The sequence below is a fragment of the Scyliorhinus canicula genome, chromosome 16, assembly GCF_902713615.1.
Source record: "Scyliorhinus canicula chromosome 16, sScyCan1.1, whole genome shotgun sequence".
NCBI classification, from domain to species: domain Eukaryota; kingdom Metazoa; phylum Chordata; class Chondrichthyes; order Carcharhiniformes; family Scyliorhinidae; genus Scyliorhinus; species Scyliorhinus canicula.
Window position 1 is genome coordinate 55867954 of NC_052161.1, and position 24934 is coordinate 55892887.

Sequence of the window (24934 nt, forward strand, 5' to 3'; positions counted from 1 at the left end):
GGGGTTATATTGTTGCTTTTCATTGTTTGTTGTCATATTTTCTGTACAAAATTCCAATAAAAATTATTTAAAAAAATAAAATAACGGTCCTCCCGAGGTTCTTATTCGTGTTCCAGTGTCTCCCCATTTTCATTCCACGTTCATTTTTTAAGAGGGTAAGGAAGATCATTTTGGTCTTTGTATGGGCGGGCAAGTCCCCGTGAGTGAAGAGGGTGATGCTCAAGTGGGGGAAGGGGGGCTTGCACTGCCGAATTTCAGCAAATATTATTAGGCGGCTAACATAGCCATGAAAAGGAAATAGGTGGTTGGGGGGTGGGATGTCGACTTGGGAGCGGGTGGAGGCAGCCTCATGTAGGGGTACCAGTCTGGGGGCGTTGGTGACGGCGCCTCTGCCATTCCTGCTGGTGCGCTTCTCCACCAGTCCTGTAGTGGTGGCAGCCCTTCGGATCTGGGGACAGTGGAGGAGGCACGTGGGAGCAACGGGAGCATAAGTCTGGTCCCCGATATGTGACAACCATTGGTTTGCCCCAGGGAGGTTGGACGAGGGGGGGGGTTGGGTATGGTGGAGGGCGGGGATTGAGCGGATGGGAGATTTGTTCTTGGAAGGGAGCTTTCCTAGCTTGAGGGTGCTGGAGGCCAAGTTTGGGTTGACGAGGGGGAATGAGTTCAGGTATATTCAGGTGCAGGACTTTTTGCGCGAGCAGGTGCCATCTTTTCCACTCTTGCCACTAAGGGAGATCCAAGATAGGGTAGTGTCTAGAGGATGGGTGGGGGAGGGAAGTGTCTCGGATATTTACAAGGAGCTCATGGGGGCGGAGGAGACGCAGACCGAGGAGCTGAGGTATAAATGGGAGGAGGTGTTGGGAGGGGAGATTGGGGAAGGTCTGTGGGCTGACACGCTGAGCAGGGTTAATGGGACTGCAACATGTGCCAGGCTCAGCCTGATTCAATTTAAGGTTGTCCACCGGGCCCACATGACAGTGTCCCAGATGAGCAGATTCTTCGGCGTACAGGACACTGTGTGTAAAGTGTCTGAAAGGACCGGCAGACCATGTCCACATGTTTTGGGCGTGTCCAAAATTTAGGAGATACTGGCAGGGGTTTGAGGGCGTCATGTCTAGAGTATTGAACATAAGGGTGGCAATGGGTCCAGAGGTGGCGTTTTGTGGGGTTTCAGAGGCCCCGGAAGTCCAGGGGGAGAAAGAGGCCAACGTTGTGGCCTTTGCTTCCCTGGTAGCTCAGAGATGGATACTTCTCACTTGGAGGGACTCAAAGCCCCCGAAGTTGGAAGCCTGGCTGTCAGACATGGCGAGTTTCCTGGGCCTAGAGAAAATCAAGTTCGCCTTGAGAGCGTCGTTGTTAGGGTTTCCCCGGAGGTGGCAGCCATTCATTGAATTCTTTGCGGATAATTAATCGTCAGTGGGGGGGGGGGGGGGGGGGGGGGGAGAGGTTAGGGGAATGTAGTATAGGGGGTCAATTAGGCAGATCTGGGGGGGACGGGTTACGGCAATTGCACTATGTACTTTGTTTATTGTACGGTTCTTTTGTTTTCTTGTTCTATAATTCTATTATTTACGATGCCAAAAAATACCTCATTGAAATTGTTTATCAAAAAAAAACAGTGAATATTGACAAATTGTACATCGACCAACAGTGATTGGTTACAGTGTGGAACAAGGGGCAGAGTTGTGGGCTTAAGTGGGGTGCTCTTTCCAAGGGTCGGTGCAGGCTCGATGGGCCAAATGGCCTCCTTCTGCACTGTGAATTATATGATTCTATAAACAAAGCAAATACATGAGCAAGAGCAGCATAGGGCATCGTGAATAGTGTTCTTACAGGGAACAGATCAGTCCGAGGGGGAGTCGTTGAGGAGGCTTGTAGCTGTGGGGAAGAAGCTGTTCCTATGTCTAGATGTGCAGGTCTTCAGACTTCTGTACCTTCTGCCTGATGGAAGGGTCTGGAAGAAGTAATGCCTGGGTGGGAGGGGTCTCTGATATTGCTGTCTGCCTTCCTGAGGCAGCGGGAGTTGTATACAGAATCAATGTGGGGGTGGCAAGCTTGTATGGTGCGTTGGGCTGAGTTCACCACACTGCAGTTTCTTGCGATCTTGGACTGAGCAGTTACCATACCAAGCTGTAATGCAGCCAGATAGGATGCTCTCTATCGCATATCTGTGGCAGTTTGTGAGAGTCGATGCACACATACCAAATTTCTTTAGCTTTGGGAGGAAGTAGAGACGTTGTTGGCTTTCTTGACTGTTGCATCAACGTGAGTGGACCAGGACAGACTGTTGGTGATGGTGACCCCCAGGAACTTAAAGCTATCGACCATCTCCATTCGGAGCCATTGATGCTCAATGTGTCGTGCTACGCTTCCTGAAGTCGATGATCAGTTCCTTGGTCTTTCCAACATTTAGAGAGAGGTTGTTTTTGGTACACCATGCAAACAAGTGATTTATCTCAATAACTATTACTATCAAGCAGTATGGATACTCCAATCTACTCCCAACATTTTGGGAATAGTGGTGTTTTCGTTTTAAAAATGAAAAAGTTACAATTTCTGGATACTAGTCATTATCAACGCAGACATTGCACAGTAGAAGTTATACAATGGACTTGCTGATAAGACCATAAGACCATAAGACATAGGAGTGGAAGTAAGGCCATTCGGCCCATCGAGTCCACTCCACCATTCAATCATGGTTGATTTCAACTCCATTTACCCGCTCTCTCCCCATAGCCCTTAATTCCTCGAGAAATCAAGAATTTATCAATTTCTGTCTTAAAGACACTCAATGTCCCGGCCTCTACCGCCCTCTGTGGCAATGAATTCCACAGACCTACCACTCTCTGGCTGAAGAAATTTCTCCTCATCTCTGTTCTAAAGTGACTCCCTTTTATTCTAAGGCTGTGCCCCCGCGTCCTAGTCTCCCCTGCTAATGGAAACAACTTCCCTACGTCCATCCTATCCAAGCCATTCATTATCTTGTACGTTTCTATTAGATCTCCCCTCAACCTCCTAAACTCCAATGAATATAACCCACGATCCTCAGACGTTCATCGTATGTTAGGCCTACCATTCCTGGGATCATCCGTGTGAATCTTCAGATGGAGAGCCACAGAGCAGCAACAGATGACAATTTAGGTCCCATTCTCAACTCAGTTCTTCATCAGAGATGAATAAGCAAGAGATGCCGAGCAGGTGTGAGAATGGCTTCACCTGGGTGGTCCCTACTTGGCATCACTGATCTGGATGTAGGACAGTTCAAGATGTGCAGGTTAGGTGCATTGGCTATGCCAAATTTACCCTTTGTGCCCAAAGATGTGCAGGTTAGGGGATAGGGTGGGGGAGTGGGCCTAGGTAGAGTGCTCTTTCAAAGGGTCATTGCAGACTTGATGGGCCAAACGGCCTCCTTCTGCACTGTAGGAATTCTATGGCTCTATTCGATGGTTCTCGGCCATGCACCTATTTGCTGCAGGTGTGTTAGGCTCAGTGAATAACGGATAAATGGGATTGGGGCAGGGAGAAGAATCACAAAACTGGGAAAAATTGAACCAATATACTACCATGAGAAAGGTGAAAAAGTGCAGGACAGTATTTTTTGTGCGATCTAGGTCTTTTGATCAGGAAGCACAAATATACTGTCATGGTTGATATGGTACACTTTTTTTGTCAACTTTAAATTGGTCTTGGTGCAGCTTTGAAATAGGAATAGTATAATTGCTCATGAATGATATTAAGCTTAAAATTGTGTACGGTTGTATAAACTTCAATCAGTTGTTAATTTTTTTGACAGTTTGTTTACTTCAAACACATTTTATTCGATTGCCGATGATGCATTTAAAGGTCTTGATCACCTGAAATATCTGTAAGTAAATGTTATATCTTCCTACTGCAATTAAAATTAAAGATCTTATGTTAGTGTGATTATTTTTAATAATCAATATGGTATACACTTAATATTTCTTCAGTTTTATAGAGAACAATAAAATCCAGTCCATTTCGAGGCATGCTTTCCGGGGCCTCAAGACAATAACACATTTGTGAGTATGTCACTATGTCACTGCTATTTAATTGCTAAATGTCCAAATAACTTTGGCTCTAATATTTAAAAAGAGTACAAAATCATTGAACTAATTTGGTTAATGGTTCACTTTTATTCAATCATCTACATTAAATTATTAATTTATATTGTGTTCTGAAAATTTGCCATATAGTTCCTGCCTTCAACTGAATGACATTGAGACACATGATCCTTTTTTATTGATTGGGGAGGCTTAGGAATTCGAGGGTCCCGGGCTGGAAGCCATAACTGACTGTCGGTCTCTCACCCTCTCCAAACCCTTGCAGATATTACACGATGGATGCTGCAGCAGCTGCCCTTGCAGTGCTGGTGGCAGGCCAGGTGGCCAGATGCCAGAGAAGGCAACAGCAGCAGCGTTGACAGAAGCACAAAGCAACAGCCCATGTGCAGGGGCCTGCCCCACACCCTGTGGACCCGGCTGCCCATCAGGCCAGGAAGGGACCCAGAGGGGGAGGCCAGCGACGGCCCAAGGTGTACATGCGACACTGGTCGTTCGAGGAGATGGAACATAGAACATAGAACAGTACAGCACAGAACAGGCCCTTCGGCCCTCGATGTTGTGCTGAGCATTGTCCGAAACCAAGATCAAGCTATCCCACTCCCTGTCATTCTGGTGTGCTCCATGTGCCCATCCAATAACCGCTTGAAAGATCCTAAAGTGTCCGACTCCACTATCACAGCAGGCAGTCCATTCCACACCCTCACCACTCTCTGAGTAAAGAACCTACCTCGGACATCCCTCCTATATCTCCCACCCTGAATCTTATAGTTATGCCCCCTTGTAACAGCTACATCCACCCGAGGAAATAGTCTCTGAACGTCCACTCTATCTATCCCCCTCATCACCTTATAAACCTCTATTAAGTCGCCTCTCATCCTCCGCTCAAAGAGAAAAGCCCTAGCTCCCTCAACCTTTCCTCATAAGACCTATCCTGCAAACCAGGCAGCATCCTGGTAAATCTCCTTTGCACCCTTTCCAATGCTTCCACATCCTTCCTATAATGAGGTGACCAGAACTGCACACAATACTCCAAATGTGGCCTCACCAGGGTCATGTATAGTTGCAGCATAACCCCGCGGCTCTTAAAATCAAGACCCCTGTTAATAAACGCTAACACACTATAAGCCTTCTTCACAGCTCTATCCACTTGAGTGGCAACCTTCAGAGATCTGTGGACATGAACCCCAAGATCTCTCCTCCACATTCCTTAGAACCCTGCCATTGACCCTGTAATCCGCATTCAAATTTTTTCGACCAAAATGAATCACCTCGCACTTATCAGGGTTAAACTCCATCTGCCATTTTTCGGCCCAGCTCTGCATCCTATCAATGTCTCTTTGCAGCCTACAACAGCCCTCCACCTCATCCACTACTCCACCAATCTTGGTGTCATCAGCAAATCTACTGACCCACCTTTCAGCCCCCTCTTCCAAGTCATTGATAAAAATCACAAATAGCAGAGGACCCAGCACTGACCCCTGTGGTACACCGCTGGTAACTGGTCTCCAATCTGAAAATTTTCCATCCACCACCACCCTCTGTCCCACTATCCCACACCTCCTTACTTTCTTCATGAGCTGACCATGGGGAACCTTATCAAACGCATTACTAAGATCCATGTATACGACATCAAATGCTCTACCTTCATCTACACACTTAGTTATCTTCTCAAAGAATTCAATCAAATTTGTGAGGCAAGACTTAGCCTTCACGAATCCGCGTTGACTATCCCGGATTAAGCCGCATCTTTCCAAATGGTCATAAATCCTATCCTTCAGGACCTTTTCCATTAACTTACCGACCACCGAAGTAAGACTAACTGGCCTATAATTACCAGTGTCATTCCTGTTCCCTTTCTTGAACAGAGGAACAACATTCGCCACTCTCCAGTCCTCTGGCACTATCCCCGTGGACAGTGAGGACCCAAAGATCAAAGCTAAAGGCTCTGCAATCTCATCCCTTGCCTCCCAAAGAATCCTTGGATATATTCCATCTGGCCCAGGGGACTTGTCGACACTTAGGTTTTTCAAAATTGCTAATACATCCTTCCTCAGAACATCTACCTCCTCTAGCCTACCTGCCTGTATCACACTCATCCTCAAAAACATGGCCCCTCTCCTTGGTGAACACTGAAGAAAAGTATTCATTCAACGCCTCTCCTATTTCTTCTGACTCCATGCACAAGTTTCCACTACTGTCCTTGACCGGCCCTACCCTCACCCTGGTCATTCTTTTATTTCTCATATAAGAGTAAAAAGCCTTGGGGTTTTCCTTGATCCGACCCACCGAGGACTTCTCATGTCCCCTCCTAGCTCTACTAAGCCCTTTTTTTTTAAAGCTCATTCCTTGCTACCTTGTAACCCTCAAGCAACCCAACTGAACCTTGTTTTCTCATCCTTACATACGCTTCCTTTTTCCTCTTGACAAGACATTCAACCTCTTTGGTGAACCATGGTTCCCTCACGCGGCTATTTCCTCCCTGCCTGACAGGGACATACTTATCAAGGACACGCAGTATTTTGTTCCTTGAACAAGTTCCACTTTTCATTTGTGCCTTTCCCTGACAGTTTCTGTTCCCATCTTATGCTCCCTAATTCTTGCCTAATCGCATCGTAATTACCCCTCTCCCAATTATAAACCTTGCCCTGCCGTATGGCCCTATCCCTCTCCATTGCAATAGTGAAAGGCACCAAATTGTGGTCACTATCTACAAAGTGCTCTCCCACAAACAAATCTAACACTTGGCCGGGTTCATTACCCAGTACCAAATCCAATGTGGCCCCCCTCTTGTCGGCCTATCCACATATTGTGTCAGGAAACGCTCCTGCGCACACTGTACAAAAACTGACCCATCCAAACTGTTCGACCTATAGAGGTTCCAATCAATATTTGGAAAGTTAAAGTCACCCATGACACCTACCCTGAGACCTCCACACCTATCCATAATCTGTTTTGCAATTTCTTCCTCCACATCTCTATTACTATTTGGGGGCCTATAGAAAACTCCTAACAATGTGACCGCTCCTTTCCTATTTCTAACTTCGGCCCATATTACCTCAGTAGGCAGATCCCCTTCAAACTGCCTTTCTGCAGCTGTTAAACTATCCTTGATTAACAATGCTACTCCTCCACTTCTTTTACCACCTTCCCTACTCTTACTGAAAGATCTATGCCCCGAAACTTCCAACAACCATTCCTGTCCCTGTTCTAACCATGTCTCCGTAATGGCCACAACATCATAGTCCCAAGTACCAATCCACGCTCCAAGTTCACCTACCTTATTCTGGATACTCCTTGCATTGAAGTAGACACACTTCAACCCACCTTTCAGTCTGCCGGTACACTCCTGCGACCTTGATACCCTCCTCAGTACCTCACTACTCTCAACACTGGCTTCTGGACTACAGCTCGTTTTCGCAGCCCCCTGACAAATTAGTTTAAACCCCTAAGAGCCGTCGCAAATTTCCCTCCCAGGATATTGGTGCCCCTTGGGTTCAGGTGTAAACAGTCCCACCTTCCCCAGAATGTGCTCCAATTATCCACGTACCTGAAACCCTCCCTCCTACACCATCCCTGCAGCCACGTGTTTATCCGCACTCTCTCCCTGTTCCTCACCTCACTAGCACGTGGCACCGGCAACAAACCAGAGATGACAACATGGTTTGTCCTGGCTCTCAGCTTCCACCCTAGCTCCCTAAATTCCTGTTTTAAATCCCAGTCCCTTCTCTTACCTATGTCGTTGGTACTGATGTGTACCATGACTTGGGACTGTTCCCTCTCCCCCTTATGGATTCTGAAAACACAGTCCGAGGCGTCACAGACCCTGGCATCCGGGAGGCAACATACCATCCGTGAATCTCGTTCGCTGCCACAGAACCGTCTATCTGTCCCTCTAACTATCGAGTCCCCAATAGCTATTGCTCTCCTGCTCTCCCTCCTTCCTTTCTGAGCCACAGGGTCGGACTCAGTGCTGGAGATCTGTTCACCATGGCTTACTCCTGGTAGGTCGTCCCCCTCAACAGTATCCAAAGCGGTATACTTGTTACTGAGGGGAACGACCACAGAGAATCCCTGCACTGACTGCTCCTCCCAGCCCCTCTCACCGTCACCCATCTATCTTGTTTCTTCGGAGTAACTACATCCCTGAAGCTACTATCTATGACCACCTCTGCCTCCCGAATTATACGAAGTTCATCCAGCTTAGCTCCAGTTCCCTAACGCGGTTTCTGAGGAACTGGAGATGGGTGCACTTCCCACAGGTAAAATCAGCAGGGACACTGATGGCGTCCCTCACCTCAAACATTCTGCAGGAGGAACATTGCACTGCCTTCCCCTCTAGATTAAAAAAAAGAAAAAGAAAGAAAGAGCTTACCTGTTATTCACTCTACCCCTTAGGTTAAAGGAGGTGGAAGGGTCGGGGACACTACAAGTGTAGTGTCTAGGGTTTAGGAACTGCCCAACTTAAATGCAGGTAAAAATAAAACACTTAACCAGCAACCACTGCGCCCCACACAAGAATAACAATCAGCTATTATGGGCCTGCGCAAACAATTTAAATCTTTACTATTTACCCGGCTCAGGTTCACGTTCTGGATGCAGTGACCGCAATGCACTGATGCAAATTTTCCCCATAACAGCCAATCAGCAACTCTGCTCTACTGCCCTCTGCTGGATGCTTGCCTTCACTTGAACATGGAGGGTGTCTTGCTCAGGTACACGTTCTGGATGCAGTGACCACAGTGCACTGATGCATATTTTCCCCGCAACAGCCAATCGGCAGTTCCGCTCTACTGCCTTCTGCGTGAGCCGCAGGCGGCTCTGTCTCAACAAGGGTAAGGTGCGGCACCTGTGCCATGTCCTTGCAGACTTGGCAACACGGCGCCACGTGCAGGATGAGGCTATCCGCTCCCGGTGGGTGTCAAGGTCACCGCAGCCTGAGCATTTGCGCCTCGGGTTCATTCCAGGGCTCATGTGGGGACTTGTGCAGCATATCCCAACCAACAGCCCTCAAATGCATCCGTGAAGTCACGGATGCCCTGTTTGCCCAGGCATTGGATTATATAACTTTGACCTGGACCAGGCCCAACAAGATGCCCAGGCAGCAGGATTCTCTGCCATTACCGGGATGTCTCGGGTCCAAGGGTAATAGATGGCATGCATGTCATTTTGTGCGCACTGGACAGGCTGGGAGCACCTTTCATTAACAGAAAGGGTTTCCATTCCCTGGACGTTCAACTTGTGTGCAACCACCACCTTAAGATCATGTACATGTGTGCACAGTTTCCCGCGAGTGTGCGGGAATAGAGAGCTGCATCTGGAGCAGTCTGAGATCTCCGGCGATATCAAGGGACTCCCCAGGATGACCGTTTGGCTCTTGGAGGACCCGCTGAGACCCTGGCTAATGACGCGAGTGCGGAGGCCGAAGACCGATGCAGAGAACTGATGTAACAAGGTCCATGTGGCCACCTGGGCTGCAATTGAGCAGTGCATTGGACTGTTAAAAGTGTGGTTCCGATGTCTCGACCACTCCAGCGGTGCACTGTAGTACATTCCCTAAAGAGTCGGCCACTTTGTTGGGGTCTGCTGTGCCCTCCACAATCTGGCACAGCAGCGGGGCTACGTCCAAGAGGTGGAGGAGGTGGAACATGCGCCCTCGTCTGAGGAGGAGATCGAGGAGGAGCCAGACTAGGAGTTGCTCAAGGATGAGCCCGGGGAGGACTCACGGGAGCAGCCGGAGGTATAGGACAGGCAGTGGTGGTGAGGATACGGCATGCCTGGAATAATCTAGTGCAACTCCAGTCCTGATATCCTCCAAATTGACAGAAACTCTCTCCCTGCAGGATTACAATCAATTACCAATGCAACATATTCCTTGACCAGCATTACCATATCATGTAATCCTTTCCAGTAGCTATGTATGCTCGTGCTTTTCAAAAATTTTTCCCCGGACCCACTTACCCACTTTTACCAAGGCCCGACATTCACACTTACGCCGGCCGACTTCGTGAGCCATGCCGGCCGATCATCGGAACACACCATTTTCTCTTACCTTTAATGCGACACGTCAGCCTGCTTAGTCCAAAAGATCACACTTTGTCATTCAATGTTACATTTATGCGAAGGACTTCAGCGGATGATTTAAGTCCTCGCTGCATCCTTTGAAAAAAATCCGAGGTTTGTCCTCAAACACGCCATGCATATGGGCGGCATGGTAGCACAGTGGTTAGCACTTGCTTCACAGCACCAAGTTTGATTCCCAGCTTTGGTCACTCTGTGTGGAGTCTGCACGTTCTCTTCGTGCCTGCGTGGGTTTCCTCTGGGTCCTCCGATTTCCTCCCACAAGTCCTGAAAGACGTGCTTGTTAGTTGAATTGGACATTCTGAATTCACCCTCTGTGTACCCGAACAGGTGCCGTAATGTGGTGACTAGAGAATTTTCACAGTAACTTCATTGCAGTGTTAATGTAAGCCTACTTGTGACACTAATAAAGATTATTATTATTCAAATGCCTATGAAGTTGTGAGGGTTTTAAACTTTCATTTGCCAGTACTTCCCTGCATATAACACACATGGGCCTTACATCCTGATTGCATTGGGTGATTAATAAAGCCATACCTCACGAAATCATCTTTTTACTGCTTTGGTCCTGATTTCAGCTTCTTCTTAAAGGGCTGTTAACTTGAGGCCCTGGAGCTCACACCAGCACTGCTTTGTCCTGTTGTGGATTCTCCTGGAGCTCACACCAGCACTGCTTTGTCCTGTTGTGGATTCTCCTGGAGCTCACACCAGCACTGCTTTGTCCTGCTGTGGATTCTCCTGAGCTGCTCTTTCCAGTAGATTTAGTTGTGAGATCTTAACCTGTTTGTGTCTCTCGCGCTCTCTTCCTTATTACGAAACGATTCATTTTTCAGTCCTGTTGGTTCCTTGCTGTGAACAAAATGGAGGAATCTATTCAGTGATTTCGCACCCAGAGCAGTGATATCAGTGTACGGGGCGTGTGATCTGCTGTCTGCCGCTGCTTCTGGCGGGAAGACCCCAGCGATTTAAAAAAAAATTCTGCTCCTGGGACAATGCGCTGGTGCCAGGAGGCAGCAGTCTGGCCCACTGGGCTCTGGGTCTGTGCATTGCTACATCCGGCTGAAGGGGCATGCATGCCGGTCATGCCATTACCTTCTTCCCGTGATCAGGAATGCCGTGACAGATTGCTGCATGACCCATACGTGACCTACCTGTGGGCCGCGACCCTGAGTTTCAAAATGACTGGTCCATAGAACATAGAACATTGAACAGTACAGCACAGAACAGGCCCTTCGGCCCTCGATGTTGTGCCGAACAATGATCACCCCACTTAAACCCACGTAACCCGTATACCCGTAACCCAACAATCCCCCCATTAACCTTACACTACGGGCAATTTAGCATGGCCAATCCACCTAACCTGCACATCTTTGGACTAAATGCTTTCTGGAAATCATGGCATGTCAGCTTGGTGCAACTGTTAGATCTTAATCAAAAGTTGATGGGTTTCAATCACACACCAGAACTTGAGCATATAAATTAGTCTGGCACTTCACTGCAGTTCTGATGGAGCACTGCATTGTCAGAGCTACCACCTCCTGGTTAAGACATTAAATTGAGCAAGGTAAAGAACATTCCCCATGATACTGCATGGTTGGCAGAGGATTACTGACAGATTTAGGGATAAGTTCACGAATGAAGTGTCTCATGCTTACTTCTCAATCCATTCACAGTTGCTTCTATTCTGTTGCATTATTTCACAACTAATTATAACTATGCCATATCTCATGTTTTGTCCTAAATCTGCACATGTTCATTTCTGTAATCAAAGAAATTACTATTAACTGCATTACAGCAAAGGACAAATTCCAAGATTTAGACCTTCAATACAAATGAGCGTACAGCCTGACCTTTATAGTAGCAATTACACACTATAAATAAAGCATAAATTTTAAAAAGCACATCCTGTGACTCAGCACACTATCATTTTACGTAGCCCTCAGAGCTGAAATTTTTCTTTGAGTACAGCCTCAACTGATGAAAATAGTCTTGTGTTTACTGTAACATCCTAAATAAAATCCATTGGAGCAACGTTTGCACTGTGTTTAATAAATATGAGGAAACAGCTGAACATTGAAATCAGCACAAAGTCAAATCAACAGGTTTATTGTTATGGGAAGTGACTCCCTGAGGCAGATATTCATGCGCATTGTAAATACATTTCTTCAATCTGCGGCAAGCCCTGATGTGGGCTGATAAGCTAAAATGATACAGAACAGCACTTAAGAGAACTCTAGTTATTTTAACATAATACAAAATGAAGAACAGCACTTCACATCAGTGGGTTATCTGACTCAAATCAAACATGATCATTTCTGTTTATCTCTGCTGCTTGAAAGTCTCACAGCAGCTGTTTCAAAATCTCCCTGATCACCTGAATTAGTACAGTTTACAGCCAAAAAAAGTATCAAAGGCATCACAGTGGCTGTGAAGTGTTTTTTAAAGACTAGGATGTTCTAATCAGTTGCTTGTTATTTACATCCTGTGGCGAAACAACATTAACGTTAGCATTTTTAAAGTTTTATTTATGGTCTAATGCTCTCCTGCCATAGGATGTTGTGGGACTAGTGTTATGCACTAGAAAATGTTTTTCATAAAATGTAAATGTACATTGTAAACATAACCTGGAATAGCAAGTATACCGAGCCACCTCATGTACTGCATTGGAAAAAAACTTTATGCAATGTCAAATTTGAAATGAAATGAATGAAAATCGCTTATTGTCACGAGTAGGCTTCAATGAAGTTACTGTGAAAAGCCCCTAGTCGCCACATTCCGGCGCCTGTCCAGGGAGGCTGGTACGGGAATCGAACCGTGCTGCTGGCCTGCTTGGTCTGCTTTAAAAGCCAGCGGTTTAGCCTGGTGAGCTAAACGAGCCCCTGAACTGTTATGTAATGTACTTTTTAAAATGTTATGTAATATACTTTAAAAAATGTTATTAATAAAGTTAGTTTTGCAAATAGTAATGTTTTAATTGCCTATATTTTTAATAGCCTATTTTGAAAAAAGTTTGTCAGTATGCATAATAAAAAAACATTGAAACTGATTTTAAAAAGCAAATTAATTTATTCAAATCCATTAAAAATGTCAGGAAATTTTGAAACACAACAGTAGGGATCTTATTTGCTTTCTGATTGGCCAAAGTGATTTTATTGATGATACGATAATTTGGGAGAAGTTTAACAACGCACACAGAAGGCAAACATCAAAGCCCTGAACTAAAACTGGAAACATAAGCAGGTTAGGAGTCCAACCATTCAGCAACCGTCACTAAGTTTAACTTTCCCAAGGTAACAAGTTCCAGCTAACTTGAAGGTCAAGAGTCCTAATTTATCCAAGGCTGAGTCTATGGACACGTCGAGTTAAGAAATGTTAGCTGCTGAGTCATACACAATTACAATTGAAAGAAAAACTATGCACAATAAAACAGGAAGCCAACTGGTTTTTCAACGTTTTCCACCATTAGAATGAGAAATGCGATGGCTCAGGCTACCCTTGCTGCCTTGAGCCATTTTCGCTAAGTTTTGAAGAAAAATTGGCTACGGTAGTAGTTTAAGAATTCTGTGTTACTAATATATTGTCTTTCATTTTTGTTTGCTTTCAACAGAAGTTTGGCAAATAACAATCTTCAAACCCTTCCTAAAGACTTATTCAAAGGCCTGGGTGCGTTAACTAATATGTAAGAGAATCATATTTTCATTTCATAATACTTTGTGTTGATATGTATTCTTTGTATAAGAAACCTACACATGTTCTGTGCTGTTGAAATGGATTTATTCAGGATCCATTAATATGCTAAAATGAACCTTTAATTATTAACTCAGCATTTTACGGGCAGCCTGATTTTGAGAGAAAAATTATGTGCATTCAGTGCTTACAGTATATGTGTCAATAGATGAGATTATATCTGCCCTGTGTTAGCTGTGTTAAATTGATCAGTCACCTGATCCATGGAGGCACTCAAGGCAAGGGTCTCTTCATAATAAAATCAAAATACTGCGGATACGGGAAATCTGAAGTAAGGATCTTTTCTTTTTTTTATAAAACATTTTATTGAGATATTTGTGATTTTGTAACAATAACAGAAGAAACAGTGTACATAGAAATATAAACATAGTGCAAAGGCCGTCTTCCTCACAGGTCCCACCTTTCTTACACACTAATCTAAACTAAACTACGCCACCCCCTCTGCTGACAGTAAATTTTCTCCAAAGAAGGCGACGAACAATTGCCACCTGTGGGCGAACCCTGACATTAACCCTCTCGGGACGAACTTGATTTTCTCCAGACAGAGAAAGCTCGTGAGCCAGGTCTTGACTTCGGGGGCTTTGAGTCCCTCAAAGCTCGTAGTATCTGTCTCCGGGCTACCAGGGAGGCAAAGGCCAGAACGTCTGCCTCTTTCTCCTCCTGGACATCCGGGTCTTCCGACACTTCAAAAATCGGCACCTCTGGATTCGGTGCCACCCTTGTTTTTAACATCTTGGACATGGCATCTGCAAACCCCTGCCAGAATCCCCTAAGCTTCGGGCATGCCCAGAACATATGAACATGGTTTCCTGGTCCTTCCGCACACCTTGCGCACCTGTCTTCTATCGCAAAGAACCTGCTCATCCGGGCCACTGTCATGTGTGCCCGGTGAACGACCCGGTGAACGCCCTTAAATTGTATCAGGCTGAGCCTGGTGCATGATGTGGACACGTTGACTCTACTCAACATATTCAGCCAGAGATCATCCTCCATCTCTCCTCCTAACTCCTCTTCCCATTTGTGTTTCAGCTCCTCGGTTGATGTTTCCTCTGACCCCATGAGTTCTTCATAGATGTCCGAAACCTTCCCTTCTCCCACCCACATTCTGGAAACTAGCGTGTCCTGTATCCCCCTTGGCGGTAGGAGCGGGATGGTTGAGACCTGCCTGTGGAGGAAGTCCCACGCCTGCAGGTATCTAAACGCATTCCCTCCCGTCAATTCAAATTTCTCCTCCAACTCCCTCAGGCTGGGAAAGCTCCCCTTTATGAACATATCTCCCATCCTCGATCCCTGCTCCATGCCATCTCCGAAATCCTCCATCTAGCCTCCCTGGGGCAAACCGATGCTCCCTCTGCTCCCACATGTTTCCTTCATTGCCCCCAGACTCTCAGGGCCGCCACCACCACGGGAATGGTGGAGTACCGTGCCGACGGGAACGGCAGAGGTGCCATTATCAATGCCCTCAAACTCGTGCCCTTACATGATGCTGCCTCTACTCAATCCATACTGACCCCTCCCCCACCACCCACTTCCTAATCATGGCTATATTTGCCACCCAATAGTAATTGCTAAAGTTCGGCAGCGCCAACCCGCCCTCCCCTCAGCTACGCTCCAGCATCACCTTTTTTACCCACCGGGTCTTGCCCGCCCATACAAAGCCAGGGATCACCTTGTTTACCCACTTAAAAAAGGCCCATGGAATAAAGATGGGGAGACACTGAAAAACAAACAGGAATCTTGGGAGGACCGCCATTTTCACTGTCTATACCCTCCCAGCCAGTGATAGCAGGAGCATGTCCCACCTTCGGAACTCTTCCTTAATTTGGTCCACCAGTCAGGTCAAATTTAGCTTATGTAGCCGTTCCCATTCCCGTGCCACCTGGATGCCTAGATACCAAAAGCTTCCCCCTACCACTCTAAATGGCAACTCCCCCAGTCGCCTCTCCTGCCCCCTTGCCTGGATCGCGAACATCTCACTTTTCCCCATGTTGAATTTATAACCCAAAAATCGGCCAAATTTCCCTAGAATCCTCATAATCTCTCTATCTACCTTCTCCCTGTGGGCCCGTATCAAACTCAGCTCCCCTCTGACCACCGCCTTCAATGCCTCCCAGACTACTGCAGCCGAGACTTCCCCCGTGTCATTAACTTCCAGATAGTTCTGGATGCATTTCCTCACCCGACCGCACACCTACTCATCCGCTAACAGTCTGACATCCAATATCCAATGCGGGAGTTGGCCACCCTCCTTGCTCACCTGTAAGTCCACCCAGTGCGGCGCACAATCTGAGACCGTGATCATTGAGTACTCAGTGACCACTACCCCCGTCAGTAAAGCCCTGTTCAAGATGAAAAAGTCGATCCGGGAGTACACTTTATGTACGTGTGAGTAGAAAGAGAACTCCTTCACTCTCGGCCGCCCACACCTCCATGGGTTCACTCCCCCCATCTGCTCCATAAACCCTTTTAGCTCCTTTGCCATTGCTGGCACCCTGCCTGTCCTTGAGCTAGACCGGTCTAGCCTTGGGTCGATGACTGTGTTGAAGTCCCCACCCCATGACCAACTAATGCGAGTCCAGGTCCGGGATCTTCCCCCAACACCCTACTTATAAGCTCCACATCATCCCAGTTTGGCGGATAGACATTCACGACCACCACCGGCAGCCATTCCAGCTTCCCACTAACCATGATGTACCGACCACCCACATCCGCAACTATTCCTCCCGCCTCGAATGACACTCACTTATTAATCAGGATCGCGACCCACCTGTCTGACCCATCCCTTCCTTAGTCTAGTCTGATCGATTACCCTAAGATGCGTCTCCTGCAACATCACCACATCCGCCTTCAATCCCCTCAAGTGCACGAACACGCGTGCCCTCTTAACCGGCCCATTTAGCCCTCGAACGTTCCACGTGATCAGCCTGATCGGGGGGCTTCTCGCACCCTATCCCCCCCTCCGCTGATCAGTCATCACCTTTCTTAGGCCAGTCTCCAGCTCGCGCCTTGCGCACCCACAGGCCCACCCCCAGACAACCCCCGCCTCTGACCTCCCTTTTGTCCCCCAGCAACAGTCCCTCCCCCATCAGCAGAGCAATTCCTCCCTCCCCTCCCCCTCCCCCCCAGTAACAGCACAGTGAAAACAGCCCCCTTCAACAAGCATAACATCTGCTCCCCCCTACTGTGCTTCCGTGAGCCAGCCTGCCCAGCTAGCTTGGTAGCCCCCAACGATGGCGCCGCACATTTTCCCGCCTATTGTTTCCCCCCTCCCCTGCTCGGACACATATGCAAAGGAACACATTCCCAGACCAGTTAACAGAAGGAAACGAAAAGAAAAAAAATACCCTCACCAAAGATTCACACCTCCATCCCCCACCAAGACAAATGGAAACTTTAACTTACAAAAATACGCGCGGCAGCTCCAGGATCGATACAGTAGGCATTACAAATATAATGCAAAAACAAAAGTATTTTTAACGTGAACACTGCAGCAAAGTTCAATCACCTCAGTCCCTTGCCAGCTATATATGCCCCTGCATCCGCTCCTTTGGACCCCTCCGGGAGACCAACGATCCTCAGGTTTTGCCGGCAGGACCTATTCTCTAGATCCTCCACCTTCTCCTGGAACCTTTTCTGCTGGTCTCTCAGCACACCCAACTCCAGTTCCATTGCTGTTTGGTGTTCCTCGTGCTCGGTCAGTGTCTTCTCCACTTTTAATATTGCCCGATCTTGAGCATCCAATCTCTGTTCCAGCCGAGCAATTGATTCCCTAATCGAGTCCAAGCATTCCTGTTTTTGCTTGGCGAAGACCTCTTGGATAAACTTCATCAACTGCTCTGTCGACCGCTGCGTCATCAAGCCAGGACTCCGGTCGTCCGCCATTCTTCTCTTCGCTGCAGCTTCAACCCAAGCCTTCTCTGTTTGGCTATTTCCTCCTTTGCGAGCACTCCTGGTTGCCTATCCATGCACTGGTGTGGGACTCACCCTCACAGTCCCATCCACTATCGATTTTTCAAATAAGATCCGAGACAAAATCTAGGAAAAGGTCCAAAGGTCCGTCCTGAGCGGGAGCCACCAAATGTGTGACCTGCTTCTTCATGGCCGCCACCGGAAGTCAATCAGGATCTTTTCACAGTGGCCATTCAAGAAAGAGCTATCCATAAGCGGCTGTCCATGGAAACAGGCCAGGTCATAGAAGTCTACAGCACAGAAAAGGTACTCTGTGCCATTGAGTGCGCAGGTCAAAACCAACCATTTAACTATTCTAATCACGTTTTATAGCACTTGGCCATTAGCCTTGTATGCCTTGGCATTGTAAGAGCACAGCTAAATATTTCTTAAATATTATTAGGGTCTCTGCCTCATAACATTCAAGCAGCAAGTTCCAGACTACCATCAACCTCGGGGTGAAAAGGTTTTCCCCCATGTCCCCTCTAAACCTCCTGCCCCTTACCTTAAATCTATGTCCCCTGGTCATTGATCCCTCTTCCTGATCCCTCTACCTGTCTACTCTATCTTTGCCTCTTATAATTTTATACATTTCAATCATGTCCCCTCTCAGTCTCCTCTGTTCCAAGGTAAAAAACCCCAGTCTAGCCAATCTCTCTCCCTAGTTAAAACTTTCCAGCCCGGGCAACATCCTGGTGAATCTCCTCTGTACCCTTTCAAGTCTTATCACATCCCTCCTATAATATGGATTCCAGAACTGCACACAATACTCTAGCTGTTGCCTAACCAATGTTTTACATAGTTCCAGCATAGCCTCCTTGCTCTTAAACTCTATGCCTCGGCTAATAAAGGCCAGTATGCCATATGCCTTCATAACCACTGTATGCACCTGGTCTAATACCTTAAGGGACCGGTGTACATGCACACCAAGCTTCCTATGATCCTCAGTGCTTCCCATTGTCCTGCCGTTTCTTTTTTGTCCTGCCCAGTTGCATCACCCTACACTTGTCTGGATTTAATTCCATTTGCCACTGATCAGCCCGTCTATATCATCCTGTAACCTAAGGCTATCCTCCTCACTATTTATCACCCCACCAATTTTAGTCTCATCCGAGAACTTAGTGATCAGCCCTCCTACATTTATGTCTAACTCATTTATATAAAACACAAACAGCAAGAACTCGAGCATTGATCCCTGTGGGACCCCACTGGACACAGGCTGTCAGTCGGAAATACACCCCTCAACCATCACCTTCTGCTTCCTGCCACTCAGCCAGTTCTGGATCCAATATGCCAAAGTTCCTTGGATCCCATGGGCTGTTACCTTCGTTATTAGCCTCCCATATGGGATCTTATCAAAAGCCTTGCTTGAAGTCCAAGTAGACTACGTCAAATGCATTTCCCTCATCTACACACCTGGTCACCTCTTCGAAAAATTGAATCAAGTTGGTCAGACATGATCTCCCCTTAACAAAGCAGTGCTGTTTTTGATTAATCGCTGCCTTTCCAATATGGAGATTCATTCTGTCTCTCAGAATTGCTTCTAATAGCACAGTGGTTAGCACTGCTGCCTCACTGTACCGATGTCCCAGGTTCGATCCCGACTCTGGGCCACTGTCTGTGTAGAATTTGCACATTCTCCCTGTGTCTGCGTGGATTTCGCCCTCACAACTCAAAGATGTGCCGGGTAAGTGGATTGGCCACACTAAACTGTCTCTTAATTGGAAAAATGAATTGGGCACTCTAAATTTATTTTTAAAAAAGAATTGTTTCTAATAGTTTGCTTACTGTGGTGATATGCCTGTAAGCAATATTATTGATGGATGATGTGCAACCTCCAACCAGCGTACCCAAAAACCTGGCGAATCATTTGATAGTTTTGTCACTGACTTGAGGCTGAAGGCCCAGTCATGCAACTTCAGCAGCCTGAAATCTTTGTTGATGCACGACCAAATTGTCTTTGGTGTAGCTGATGATAAGCTCCAGGAAAGGTTATTGCGGGAAGAAGATTTAGTGCTGGAACAGGCTGTGAAGATTTGCCAGGCGGGTGAGATAGCTGCACAGAGAATAGGCGCACTCTGTTCGAAAAACTTTGGCGCCAACCCGGAAGAAGAAGCCAGTGCCATTAATGCTGGGACGCATGTCATGAAGAAACGTGGTCTCAATGGTTTAAGCGGCCGACAGGAGCCGCCGCTGCCATCTTGTGCCAAAAGTGTGGCACTCGACAAGCCCCGAAGCACTTTGGAAAAGTCTCTTCCAGGTGTGGCCGTATTGGGCATTTTGTAAAACAATGTTTTACACGTCCTACCATGGACCGTGCATGAAGCAGTTGATGAGATAAACACTGAAGAACAGTTTTTCATCAATCTCATCGGGGCGAGGAACCCGAAGAGTCCGAACAAGGATGATGAAAACAAAATCTTAAGGAAGATTGACGCTAATAAACTTTCCGGAGAACTTTACATCTAAATTGAAATCGATAGTGGTACTGAACAAGTCTTTAATACGATGTGACTATAACTCTAAATCGACAGTCAACCTAGTGAATCGGTCTGCTTTGCAAAAGCTGAACGTGCAACAGAAATTCGCTGATCGGCCAGGGCTGTTTGTGGATTTCAGAACAAGAACAATTGAGACCTTCGGTGTCTGCGACCTGCTGCTTTCCGTAGCAGACATGGGACACAGGCTACTTTTTCATATTGTAGACATGGATTACTGTTCTTTTACATGCTGAGTTCAGAAGTTGACTTGTGATGTAGGCTCAATTCAGCATGCACCGGTGCAGGACAGTTTCCTGGCATCGCTAAAGCAAGGGACAGATGGGCCTCTGGACTTTGCAGCCGGTTGTCAATATCAGACAACTAACAAAGTTCTGCAGCGCCAGGTATGTTAGCCATTGGGACTCTGGAAAAACCAAAAGCTCAAGCAAGTGTTATTGAAAGGACTAAACCTATCTGTCATTTTATGCCGGAGGCAGCTCACATTGAGCGTAGCATAACTGAAGAGCATGGCTCATACTCTGCAACAGTGGAGAAAGGTTCTATGATGTCGCAGAAGATCACGCAGATGAACATTGGTTACAGGGGAACAGCCCACTGCCCAATAGCGATCAGAGGTCAAACAGGTGGGGTTTGAATATTACAGTTAGCAGATCCTGGAGTCAGCAGCATCGCGTGAGCAAACGGGACACAGTTAATGCGGTCCGTTCAGATGCAGAATCAAGCCAGACTCTGTTTTGGAACAAGGATGCTTGAAGCTGATCCCTCAAAGCTCCAGCTAACTCCATACTCTGGAGATACTTTGTGGAACCAACTGTTGATTCTGTGAATGCCACTGGGTTCTGTTTCATTTTTGGGATGATCTTGCCGGTTACCGGTGAGGCCTGGTTGCCAATGAGTCTGCTGATGACCAGTGTATTCCCTTCCCTTGGGTACATCTCTTCAGGTTATAAAACTGATCTCACTCACCACATCTCCAAAAACGAAATGTACAAAAAATTGACAGAAAATCAGCTTAGAGTTTGAAGAAATTAAGATGCATTTATTTAGAACATAGAACAGTACAGCACAGAACAGGCCCTTCGGCCCTCAATGTTGTGCCGAGCCATGATCACCCTACTCAAACCCACGTATCCCCCCTATACCCGTAACCCAACAACCCCCCCTTAACCTTACTTTTATTAGGACATTACGGGCAATTTAGCATGGCCAATCCACCTAACCCGCACATCTTTGGACTGTGGGAGGAAACCGGAGCACTCGGAGGAAACCCACGCACACAGGGGGAGGACGTGCAGACTCCACACAGACAGTGACCCAGCCGGGAATCGAACCTGGGACCCTGGAGCTGTGAAGCATTTATGCTAACCACCATGCTACCCTGCTGCCTTGCAAGTTTCTATCCACTTGCAATGATAAATTAAATCCTTTTGTCATAAATTTTCGTAGTCTGTACTGAGCTGATTTGCAGACAAAGTTTGAGATCTGGTCCTTGTATGGCATTCATACACTCGTTCAACACAAGAGGGGCAGTGGAATAGATGGAATAGGTGTGCAAGAGAGAGTTACTATACAGTCTGGGTGTGTGTGAGCCAGAGAGAGTTATGGCAAAAAGTCGGCCGGCGTGGGTCCCAAAGGTCGGACATTTAGCAAAAGTGGGTCCCGGGAAAAAAAGTTTGAAAAACACGGGTCATAGATGGATAGTGTCCAACTCCAACCAGCAGGTGTCAGTGCAGACACACTATGTGGTGTAGTCATGTGACCAGGGACTCTCATATAAAGGGAGACACATCCGGCCATCACCAGATAGTTGCAGGAGATGGTAGTAAAGCAGTTGTCCTCGGTGTAGTTCCAGAGGAGTACAAAGAAATTCCATGATAACTTGCTGTGTAACAGATCGCTATTTTACCATGTGTGATTCAATAACGATCCTGGTTTGGACAAGTCAAGGTGTTTGGCAGATTCCTTTGCAAGATATGGAAGACCAAACATAACACCTACCATTGAGGCTAGGCTGAGTGGTCTGTAGTTTCCTGGTTTATCCCTTGCTCTGTTCTTGAATAATGTTTTTATTCATTCATGGGATGTGGGCGGTGCTGGCTGGACCAGCATTGAATACCCATCTTGCTGAGAGTATTTAAGAGTCAACCACACTGCTGTGGATCTGGAGTTACATGTAGGCCAGATCAGGTAAGAACGATAGACTTTCTTCCATAAAAGATATTAGTGAACCAGATGGGTTTTTACAACAATCAACAATGGTTCATGGTTACCTTTAGACTTCTAATTCCAGATGTTTATTCAATTCACCCTCTCCCATGGCCTTTGACTTCCTCAGAGTGGCAGTCTCGTCCGGATTGCCACGCTCGACAGACTTGCCTTTGCTGGGACTCTGAAGAACCTGTCTCACCGAACCTTCCTCACTAAGGCTGGGTAAGATAGGAGCTGCGAAGTGTGCCCCCGGATGCATTGGTGTGAAACAACTGGGGCACAGAAAGGAGGGAGGGATAATGTGGGTCCTGGGGAGGGGGGGTGGGGGTGGTGAGGGGGAGGGGGCATGCCTGTTGGGAGGCCCCATGTGAGGCTGGGTCTGGGTTTTGTTGAAAATAGTTACTTTGGAGTTAGAGATGATTTTCTTTTCCTTTTAACTCTTTCAGAGTAAAACTGGCAGAAGCATCCAAGTTAGCGATTTAAATCTATGCAATTGTCCGAAGGAAGTTCGGACTTCTGGGTAATTGCTGGGTAAACCCTTGTGTGGGAACTTCCTGGGGATTCCCCAGTGTGTTATTGGGGTACTGTTATGGGCCAGGGTTTAGAGAACCCCAAAGTGTATCATGGAGTTCACCTGACTCACACCTTTTAATAGATTGTGGTATGGGGAGCACACGGCCCACTCTACAGGTGTGGTACAGCAGAAATTGTCATGTGAGAGTGCCTTTAAGAATTGGATGTATAAGAAATGTACCTTCAAGAAATGAAGCTGATCATATTACTGAAGTCATGTCACGGGGGGGGGGGGGGGGGGGGGGGAGCTGAGCTCACTTCTGCTTTTTGGGACAGCAGCTTGGGTGTGACTGTTTTTTTGGCTGTGAGCCGCATGAAGAAAAAGCAAGGTGCTGGAGCTGAAGTCAATCAAACTGATATATCTCTGCCATCCAACAGAAAATATATATTAACTTTAGCCTGGTGTGTTACTGTTTTTGTGAAGGTGAAGTCTTTTGGATGCGTAAAGGAACAGTTTGCAGGATTGGGTAGTGTATTATTTTCGGGGTTATCTTTGAAGTAAGGGGTGTTAAGAGATCCAATGTTTATTTAAAAGGTTAATTTGAGTTCATGGAATAAACATTGTTTTGTTTTAAAAACCACGTGTCCATAATTGTAATACTACACCTGGGGAACAAGCCGTGTGCTTCAAAAGCAACAATCCATTAAAGGTGGGGTTGGTTGAATTCCATGATACATTTTGGGGTTCTGAGTACAAAAATCAATAAGTATTTTTTAAGCAAAACAATGTTTATTCTATGAACTCAAGTTAACATTTTGTAAAACATACAGTGAACATCTTAGCAACCATTAATTCAAATACAACCCCCAAAGAATACAACACAAAGTAATCCTTAATACATTCCCAAACAACATCCAGAAGACAAAAGAAACACCTTTAAGCAGAAGCACATCAGGTTTAAATTCACTACTGAGAACATTTATAATTCTGAATTCACCAAATGATCAAGAGATCATGGCAGAGAGAACAACACTACACCTGCTTTGTCTGGCTTCAGCTCCAACACTGAAATTAAACAATAAAAAACACAGACACATCCAAGCTTTTCTTAAAGTAAAACTAAAAAGCAAAGCCAGAGCTCAGCTCCACCCACATTCTGACATCACTGCAGTAACATGAGCAGCCAAACATTTCTTAAAGTGACATTCTCATGACAGTACCCCTAAATGCCACGCTGGGGAACCAGCAAATTATGGGCCCCTGTCGTATCCTCACCCACTCCAGTGAGGCTGCATTGCAACCGGACCCCCAAATGAAAAAGCTAAAATAACATATGAAGTTTTGTATGGGCTCGGTGTGAGGTTAATGAGTCACGAAAATGCACAAGGTTGGGTTTTCCCAAGCCCAGAGGAAGATGTGGGCCCATTTAGTCTAGATTTCAGTCTTAATTCATTGACTACTTGCCAAATTCAAAACTTCCCACTTGGTTAACATTGCAATCAGTGGTTACTTTCTGTGTCTTCGGAGGTCAGGCAGCATCTGTACAGAAAGGAAGGTAGGGTTAGTGTTTCAGAAAGTCTGGTGGAGGCAGGTTAAATCAAGCCATTCAAGGGAGCATTAGATGATTGTTTTAATAGAAACAATGTGCAAGGGTATGCAGAAAAGGCAGGGGAATGATACTAAGCCGCAATGGTCATTTGGAGAGCTAGTGCAGACACGATGGGCCAAATGTCCTTGTGCACCATAACAATTCAGTGATTCTGTGAACCATATTGATAGTCACTGATAGTGCTTGCCCACAGTGAATGAAGTCTTTTTTTAGGAGATTGATATTATGAAACTCAGCTTCAAAG

At 46.4% G+C, this 24934-nt stretch overlaps 1 protein-coding gene across 2 annotated transcripts in view; it reads left to right on the top strand.

Moving 5' to 3' along the window:
- lgi1b (leucine-rich, glioma inactivated 1b) overlaps positions 1-24934 on the top strand; it is a 56174-nt gene that overhangs the window by 18084 nt on the left and 13156 nt on the right. For both annotated transcript variants that reach the window (XM_038822058.1, XM_038822057.1), the window contains 3 exons: positions 3797-3868; positions 3972-4043; positions 13771-13842. In XM_038822058.1, the coding sequence (XP_038677986.1) occupies positions 3797-3868; positions 3972-4043; positions 13771-13842 (216 nt within the window). The remainder of the gene's footprint in view (positions 1-3796; positions 3869-3971; positions 4044-13770; positions 13843-24934) is intronic.